This window comes from Cebus imitator, unplaced genomic scaffold (genome assembly GCF_001604975.1).
Source record: "Cebus imitator isolate Cc_AM_T3 unplaced genomic scaffold, Cebus_imitator-1.0 Scaffold123, whole genome shotgun sequence".
NCBI classification, from domain to species: Eukaryota; Metazoa; Chordata; class Mammalia; order Primates; family Cebidae; genus Cebus; species Cebus imitator.
This window is the reverse complement of record NW_016107438.1, coordinates 2,744,104-2,752,967: the sequence shown is the minus strand read 5'-3', so window position 1 is coordinate 2,752,967 and position 8,864 is coordinate 2,744,104. Positions and strand designations below refer to the sequence as shown.

General features: G+C 60.3%; 1 protein-coding gene across 1 annotated transcript; it reads right to left on the bottom strand.

Annotated features, from left to right (window-relative positions):
- Positions 1-1,914: 1,914 nt before the first annotated feature.
- Positions 1,915-7,584, bottom strand: NXPH3 (neurexophilin 3). Its single transcript, XM_017540090.2, has 2 exons — positions 6,002-7,584; positions 1,915-3,683 (listed from the first exon to the last, which is right to left on the bottom strand). The coding sequence occupies exons 1-2, from the start codon at positions 6,053-6,055 to the stop codon at positions 2,979-2,981; spliced, it is 759 nt and encodes a 252-aa protein (XP_017395579.1). The 5' UTR covers positions 6,056-7,584; the 3' UTR covers positions 1,915-2,978.
- Positions 7,585-8,864: the final 1,280 nt, after the last annotated feature.

Here is an 8,864-nt window from a genome sequence, read left to right as displayed (position 1 = left end):
ATTCAGATTTGGGAGAAAATCATCTGTTAGCAAAGTCCTAGCTGAGGAGAGCAGTCAGGTTACGGGGAAAGGCAGGAAGGAGGGATGAGGCAGCAGTGTGCATGAGGGCGAAATGAAGTTATTAAAATGAACCCACCCCTGGTGCAGGCAGAACTGTGTGCCACGCAGGCCAGGCCCTCCAGCTGTCGGCAGCATCTGGCTCTCCACAGGCAGTGAGGAGCAGGAAGGGGGTCAAAGTGCCCCCAGGTGCCTGCTGAGAGTTCGGCCAGGGCAGGCAGGAGGGCGCCCAGGGCCTCTGGCCCCATTGCTCCCTCCTCCCTTCCTGCAGTCTCCACAGCGCCGTGGGAGGCATCTGATGGGCATCCGCCGGTGGGAGAACACTCCAAAGCCAGCAGCCTGAAGCATCCAGAGTGGGGAGTGGAGGGTGGTCTGGAGGGGAGATGGTCCTTGGAAGCATGGTGTGGGAGAAAGAAGCTGGGTCACTTCTTACAAGGTGGGCTGTAACCAAACGGCTTCTCAGCCCCGCCCAGCTCTGCGCTGCAGTGGGAGGGGACCAGTCCTCGCTGAGCACTGCCGGGCAGGGGTAAAAGTTGGGGGGTGGCAAGACCACCTTACCCCGGTGCCAGGACTCTCCTCTCCTCAAGAGGGCCTCAAGGGCCCTGAGTGCCGCCCTCCCAAGAGAGCCCACTTAGAATGACCTCCAGAGGGCACTGTGACCTTGGTCATGTCTTCCCTTCTCAGATCTCCAGAGGGCACAACTAACTCCCAGACGAGATGCCACTGGCAGCCAGCCATTCTGAGGGCTTTTTTTTTTTTTTTTTTTTTGAGACAGAGTCTTGCTCTGTCACCAGGCTGGAGTGTAATGGCACAATCTCGGCTCACGGCAACCTGCGCCTCCTGGGTTCAGCGATTCTTCTGCCTCAGTCTCCCCAGTAGCTGGGACTACAGGTGCGCATCACCACGCCCGGATAATTTTTGTATTTTTTTAGTAGAGACGGGGTTTCACCATGTTGGCCAGGATGGTCTCGATCTCCTGACCTTGTGATCCGACCACCTCAGCCTCCCAAAGTGCTGGGATTACAGGCATGAGCCACGGAGCCCAGCCTCTGAGGCCTCTTACTAGCTGCAGGAGGGGAATGGCTGATGCAGGCCCTGTGTCCACGCACTCCAGCCTATTCCTTCACTGGCATGTGGTCAGATTGAAAACCCAGTACAATACCGTGGATTCTCTGAATGGCCCCTTCCCCAGGAGAACAGATGGAAATTACAGCCGGGAAAGTGAATCCAAGGTGTTTCCCTGTCCTGTGGAGCCAGAGATGAACTTCAAGTTCCTTTGAGTGGGTCTCCTAGCATGGGCCTAGACCAACAGCATCAGCATAGACCTGGGCACGCATTAGAAATTCTGATTCTTAGGCCCCACCCAGGCCTACTGAATTAGAAATGTGGGTAGGACCCAGAAATCTGTGATTACTCTTTGGGCGATCTGCCTTTGAGAACCCCTCGGCTGGGTAAGCCCCTCATGTTAGAGAGGAGAATGAACAAGGCCAAGGCCACACAGCAAAATGACAGGGCTAGGACCCCACTGGGTCTCCAGATGGTAGTTCAGGGAGGACACCAAGGAACACCCTTGTTGGCCCATTCTACCAGCTAGCTCTCCCTCCCTGAGCTGTTTTTGCAGATGCCATGCCCCTCCCCTTCCCCACCATGTCCAGGGGGTTTGTTCAGGTTTCCCCATGTGGGATCTGACAGCCTGGAGCAGGGGTTGGAGAGGGAAGCCCTGAGCCCTCAGCGACATCAGCTCCAAGGGTGGCTGGAGCCCCCCCACTCGGGTCTCCAGCACATGTCCTTCGGCCATCAGAGGAATTCTTGCTGGACCAAGGGATGCCTGAGGCCCTTTCCTTGGACAACTCTGACTCCAGTACCCCAGGGCAAGCTTTATTTCCTGCTCCAAGAACACGATTCTGCACACAAAAGTCGGCAATCCGTGGTTTCACAAGACTTCCCTCCCCTCCCCCCACCCACAGACAGACACACAGAACAGATCCAGCACATGCTCTGCGGCCTGGCTCCGCCCCACCCGTGCCCACAGCTGAGAGGGCGGTGCCATCCAGATCCGGGAGAACCCTGGTCTGACAGGTGAGGATGACTGTTGAGGGACCGCTCTCCCGGACAGGGACGCTCACAGAGGAGCCAGCAGGGTGTGATGTCCTGGAAGAGGGACACAGCACGCGCACGGGCTGTGACCTTGGTGCGGGGAGGACCACAATCATCCTGTCTCGGCTTAAGGATGGATGTGCCATAGCAACGGGTGGTAGAGGGGCAGTGCTGGCAGGAGAGGAAATTTTGGAAAGGGGTGGCCTGGCCGGAGACAGATGGTCAATCTGTCAAGACATCAAAGACCCCAGGGTCACCACTTCAGCCTCATGCGTTGCTCAGCACAGGACAAGGGGCTCAGGGCTGCCCACTAGGCGGGGCTGGGGAGCTCCTCTGGTCCTACCCTACCCAGCTGACTAGCTCCCTAGGAAGCCCTGTCTCAGCCATCCATCCTAAGTTGACACGCTGTTCACACTGATGAAATCCCCCCTCCCTGTCAGTGTCCTTCCTCAGGATGGCAAGAACCAAGGGTTTAGGTTCCTCCCATGACTTGATCTGGGGTCACACTGACTGGCCTGCCCGCGGGCCTCCGGGCCCAGCATCTCTCTGTGGCTCCGTGGCAAGGCCCTGTGAAGCTACAGAGAGCCCGCTCATCCTCCAGTGCTCCTGTGGTCTAGTCGCTCCACAGCCTCAGGTTGGGGCTAGCACTTGGGGCCCTTTCTCTGCCACTTGAGACTTGGCCCTGGCCCCACTTGGCATCTCCTCTTCTCCACCCCCCTCCCTGCCTGAGGCTCAACCCCTTCCCTGGCCGGTGTCCAGATGGTCTCCTGCATGGGCAGGCCTGTCCTTCCAGCCCTGGCCTGGCCTCTGTGGCCTGCCCCGGGTCACCCGGACGGGTAGTAGGGGGTATCACTATGGTAGTTGTAATCTGGGCACACCTTCTGGACCAACCGATAGTCCGTGCTATAGAAGGCGATGTAGACACAGACAACTTTGAAGGGCTGGGAGCAGCTCCAGGTGGCTGAGCTCTGAGCGTGGTCTCGGGAGCAGATCTTGGCTGGGTCGTGGGTGCAGAGCGAGGTCCGGCGGCCCCGTTCTACCTTCTCCCACTCCATCCGGCAGTTGAAAATTTTGGAGGCCTTGGCTTCGATGAAGATCTGCTGTTCCTGGTGGAACTCTACAGCTTTGCTGGGGGGCACGAGGCTGATGGAGATGTTGCCCTGGCCTGTGGCATTGTGGTGGAAGTGGACGCTGAAGGTCCCGTTGCCATGGTCCACAATCTTCCCTGTGACGAGCAGGTTCAGGGCCACCGTCTTGATGTTGGAGTAGAAGTCGCCCCAGCCAAAGATTTTCTTCACTTTGGCTGAGGGTGGGGGGCTGTGGTTTGGGCGATTGGGGGGCTGCCCAAGAATGCCCCAAGCCTCCCCAGGTGGGGCCAGCAGCCCTAGGAGAGTGGAATTGGCCACGGGGCGGGACTTAGGTGAGATGTGGCCCCGCTTCCGAGGTACCCGGGGCCGGGGCTGGCCCTCGTGGTCATCACGCTCAGGGTCCTCTGAGCCGGGAGGACCATCATCCTGGCCACAGATGACCTATGGAGGGATTCGTGAGTACAGTGAGAGCCCTGTCCCTGGAGGTCCACCCCCCGCCCCACCAGCAGCACCTCTCTCCCTGCCACTGCACTCTGACGTGGGTGAGGGGCTCCTGCGTGTTGCTCACTGAAACTGGGGAACAAGTGTACACTCCAGGTTGTATACATGTCAGGTTCTGACAGTTGGGTCACCCCTCATGTCCTTTCCTCACTGTCCTGTCTGGGCCACGATTCAAAGTCTCAAGGATGGACAATAATTCTCTCCAGTGGAATGTGGCACCAGGGACAATGGCTCCTACCCCTAGGGAGTCCCCAGACTGATGGCGGAAGCCCAGCTTCTGATCCTGGGGAGCCCCCATCTAATGGCAGAGGCATCATCCCTGTGCTGACAGAGCTCCCGATCTGATAGGAGGTGGAATCCCTGCCTCTGTGAAACCCCCGGGCTGATGGGGGAGGCATAATCTCCGTCCTCAGAGAGCCTTGAGTCAGATAGGGGAGCACCACCCCAATCCTGGGAGAGCCCCTGCTTTGACAGGAGAGGCTATCCTCTGCCCTTTGGGACTTCCTAGTCTGTCGGGTAAGACGCTGTCCCTCCCCTAGGATAATTTCTACCCTTAGATGCAAAGAGAACCACCAGACAATGGAATAAGAAAGCAGAACACAGTGAAATTCTCAAGCATGAATACAGTTTTTAGGGTGGGCAAGAGGACTGGGGGAGACTGGGAGTGAACGCCACACCCAGAATGGCCATGGAAAGCCAAACACCTCTCCAGGGGACACTGATGATGCCAAGATGTTACTTGCATTCTGAGGTAGATCTCATTCCCATTTCACAGATAAGGACACCGGGCTCAGAGGTTGCGACACTACAAGACTGAGTTCACATAGGGTCATCCTTTCTGTTACTCTCCACACTCCCGGCCTCACAGATCAGATGTGTCTTTTTGAAAGGGTTTTATCCAGACGCCATCCGCCTCTGGAAGCTGCAGGGGCTCATCCTCCCCCTGCTGGATCAGCTATGGTGACAAGCCACACCTGGGGAGATTCTTGGAGGCGCCACAGGGAGAGTGGGACAGTAGTGGGGGGCATCAGGAGGTTGGCAGAGCTTCCTGAGGGCACAGCCTGTGTGTCTGCTCAGCTCTTGAAAGCGACCACTCGCCCTAGGTGTCTCTACCAGCACCGGGGGGCACCGTCTCAGCTGGGCAGCATCTGGATTTGGTGGTGACACTGGAGTGGGGACAATACGGTTCCAAGGGGCTGTGGGGTCTTCATGCCCGTGTTCTGGCCTGGGTGGTGCCAGCCGCTGTGTACAGTGGCCGAATCTGTCTCTGCCCCACAGTTCAGGCTGGCCCTGTCTGCCAGGCCCCGGGGGTGGGGTAGAGGGACGGCTAGGAGGGGAAGTTCGCGGACTGGGTCAGGGCTGCAGACCTGTAGGTACTGGCTCCTGGGGGTCACGGCTGCGTGGCTGGAGGGTAAAGGGCCACAGGTGGGGCCATGAGAACGGAAAAGCTCTTCCCACAGTAGCATCGGGGCGGTGGCAAGGGGCTTGTTTATTAAAGGGCAGGTCCAGACGCGGGGCTGAGGCTTCTCCATGACAGGATTGAGGGGAGGGTTGGCGGACGCTAGGTCGGAGGGGAGTTTAGCCCCGGGCTGGGTTCGTGGAGGGGTTCCCCGGCGCCCTGGGCCGCCGAGAAGCCGCGGAGCTGGTGCACGGGAAGCGGGCTCTGGGCGCTCAGCTCAGCTACCGCGAGCGCCCGGGGCGGGAGCCGCCTGCCCAGGTCCTGTGGGGCTCGGGCTGCGCGCAGCCGGGAGAGGAGAGGAAAACAACAGGCGGGGAGGGAGGGAGAGGGAGGGAGGGAGGGACGGACGCGGGGGCCGCCCTCCGCCTGGACCGGCTCGGCGCTCTGGGGGACCCAGAGCCCGGGGCTCTCTGGATCCCGGAGGTCACGGGAAAAGCCTGCAGGTCACCAGCTCCACGGCCCGGCCCCCACTAGGCCCCCTTCCGAGGTCCTGGGGCTCCTGGAAGGGGTCGGGTAACCCCGGCGACCCGGCTCCGGGCCTTTTTCCGAGCGCTGGTCGCACCTCCAGCCACCCGCCACGGAGTGGGTGGGCCAGACAAGCACCCTCTCCCCGCCCCTATTAACCCTATCTGTCCAGTCTCCGGCCTCGGACCCGCCCTCTCCCCCAGCCTCCAGTCTTCCCCGCTATCCCCGGGATGTCGGGGGAAGGGAGAAAGTTTCAGGGCTCGCAAGCTTCCCGCGCTCTCCCCCGATCCTCCGGGCCCCCGCCCCTCCGCGCAGCTCCCCGCGGACCACTCACCAGATAGAGGCTGCCCTGCACCAGGAACACGAAGCAGCAGCGAGTCAGTTGCATCCTCCTCCTCCGCTCTCGTCCTCTCGCTCTCCGCTTCTCCTTTCGGGGTCCCAGGCCTCTTCGTCCCCTTCCTGCTCCTTCAGGAGCGCCGTCCCATGCTCCAGTCCCCGGCGGCCCGCGGCCCTCCCCTCAGCCGGTCGCCCAGGGCCGACCCCGCCCCCTTCGGTCCAGCTGTGCTGCCGCCGCCCCCCTCCCCTGGTCCAGCTGCGCGCGGCTCGGCCCCCACTCGAGGTCCCAGATGTGCGCCCCGAGCGCCTCGAAGGGCCCCAGCGGCGCCGTGGCTCCGCGGTTCCGGATCTGCGCTCGGCGCCCCCCTCGGCTCCAGCGGCGCCGCTCTCGCCCAGATGTGCTGGGGACCTGCGCGCGCGCCCGTCCTTGGTGCTAATTCCCCAGACCAGGCTGCTTCTCCCGCCCCGTCGCGGCGCGCCCCCTGGCGGACGCCCCCGGCCGCGCGGAGCCCCGGCCACCCGCTCCCCGCGCTGTGCCCCGCCAGACTGGAGCGCTCCTGGCGCCCCGGCGGCTCCCGCTTCCTCGTCCCTCCCACCGGCGGCGGCGGCGGCGGCGGCAGGTACAGTGAGCCCAGCCGGTACCTCCGGAGTTAACTCCTCCCCTGCCGGCCCGCAGCCCGGGGACCTGGGACGCCGGCTTTCCAGCCCGCAGGGGACCGCACGCGGGGGCAGAGTAACTCTTGGAGGAGAAGGGAGAGGGTGGTGGCCAGGGGATACGGACCCTACCGTTTCCACGCCTCTGGCAGAGCGCCTGTTCCCCGGGAGAGGCATCGAGAATCTGCTGCCCTGCCCCCAGCCCAGGAGTCCTGGAATTCAGAAATATCTTTTTTTTTCCCCCAAAACCCATTCTAAGAGCCAAAACCTGTGGTGAGGGAAGTTCTTCTGGGTGTCTAGCCTGCACTCCTTTTATAATGATATCTGTTCCTTCCCTCTTCTACTTTACTTGGAGGGGCTGAGATAATCCCTGGACCTTCTCGGTCCAGTCACTGTGACAGGAAGCATTTGGCTGGGCCCTGGGCTGAAAAGGCTGATAGGGGCCGACTGGATTCTGGGGCCCAGGGCAGGTCCTGAGAAGCTGGGGAGTGAGGTGGTCAAGGCTGCCCTGGCACTGTCCCTTCATTCTTCACTGCTTACCCTCTCTACCACAGGGCCACCAGGCTGAGAGGGGCTCCTGTCCCAGTGGGCTCTCTGCAAACCTCCAGGGCAAGAAGGAAGAACACGACCCTGATCTGACATTCCCAAAGATGGGGGACCATCCTCCATCACCCCTACTCTGTATCTTCAGGTCTCCTTCCTGGAATTTCAGGGTCCCTTTAGTCTTCAGAAAAATGAAAGGTCAAGTCCTGGCACCCCTTGGAGGCTACGAAGGTGAGGAGGCACCCCATCATTCAGAGTGGTCCCAGCTTGGCCTGGGTCCAAGGAGCACGGTGGGTGGGCGCTCTGCTCTGTGGCCCTCTGAGGCCCAGCTTGGTCCCGCGGCTGCAACCCCGGCACGCACCCAGCCTCCTCCCCCACCATCTGCCAGGCGGGTGCGCGGGGAATGCAGATGAATCTTAATATCAGCCTGGGCCAAGTGCGATGAGGGAGACAGATTCTGCAAAACCCAGACAGCGTCACAGAGCCCCCTGCATTTCCAGGCACCCTGGGCTATACCAAGATGCAACAGCTCTTTCCTGGTGGTGGTGGGGGAGAGGGGGTTGTACATGTCTAGTCAAAGACCCTCAAAGCCAGGGGAGGAAGGAACAGGCAAATATTTGTTTGGCCTCTGAGCCTCTGGTCCGGCTGGGAGGGAGAAGCTGTTGGCCTGAGTGTGGGCAGCTGGTTCCAGCGCTCAGCTAGGCAGGGGGCGTAGCTGGGCCCACTCCTTGTCTGGTTTCCAGAAGGTCCTGTCCCTAGGAGAGCTGTGTGGCCCAGCAGAAAGAGCACAGGTTTTCAGGCCAGACAGTCCCAGATTCTGTTCCAGACCTGGCTGTGTGACCTTGGGCAGGTTACTTTGGTTCTCTGATGTCCGTTTCCTGATCTGTTCTTGCAAGAACCAAATGAGACAAAATGTGCAAACAAAGCGCAGGCACGGTGGCTGGCGGGCAGTCGTAGGAGTGCAATAAACGGAAGTTCTCGGTTCTCCACTTCCCACACATTTGCTCTGCCTGCTCCTCCTGCCAGGCTTGCCCTCACTCCCCTCTTGGTCATTTCTGCCTCTTACTTGTTTGAGTTTCCCCCCCACATTTATCCATCACCCCCTGCCCGAGCCTGTCCTCCGTGCCAGGTGCCAGGCCAGGGGTTGAGATAGAGATGAATGGGACACCGTCCCTGCCCTCAAGGATCTCATCGGCAAGTGTGGAACAGAGACATGAAAATCAATAATTATAACTCAGGGTGGCGAGTGGAATAACAGATCCTTGAACAAGGAAGGCATTACAGATGCGCTGAGGACGTTGGGGGACAGGGGCGGGAGGGTCAGAGATGGCTTCCTGGAGGAGGTGAGACTGTGGGTGTGAGGAAGAGCCTGACTGGCAAGGGCTAGTCCTGGCAGAGGGCACTGAATGACTAAAGGTCTGGAGGCTGGAGCTGGAAGCAGTTTGCTGCTCCCGGAGCACAGAGCGGGAGGAGGGGAGGCTGGGACCAGCTGATGGAGGGTCAAGGGTTTGGGACCTTTGTTTATGAGGAATCTTTGAAGGGTTTTAAGGGGGCTGTGATTATAGTTAGATTTGCATTTTAAAAGCTTTTGGAGAATTCCCTGGACTAGAAGGAGGGAGAGGAGAGGAACTCATCAGGAGACAAATGCAGTGGTTGGGCGGGGG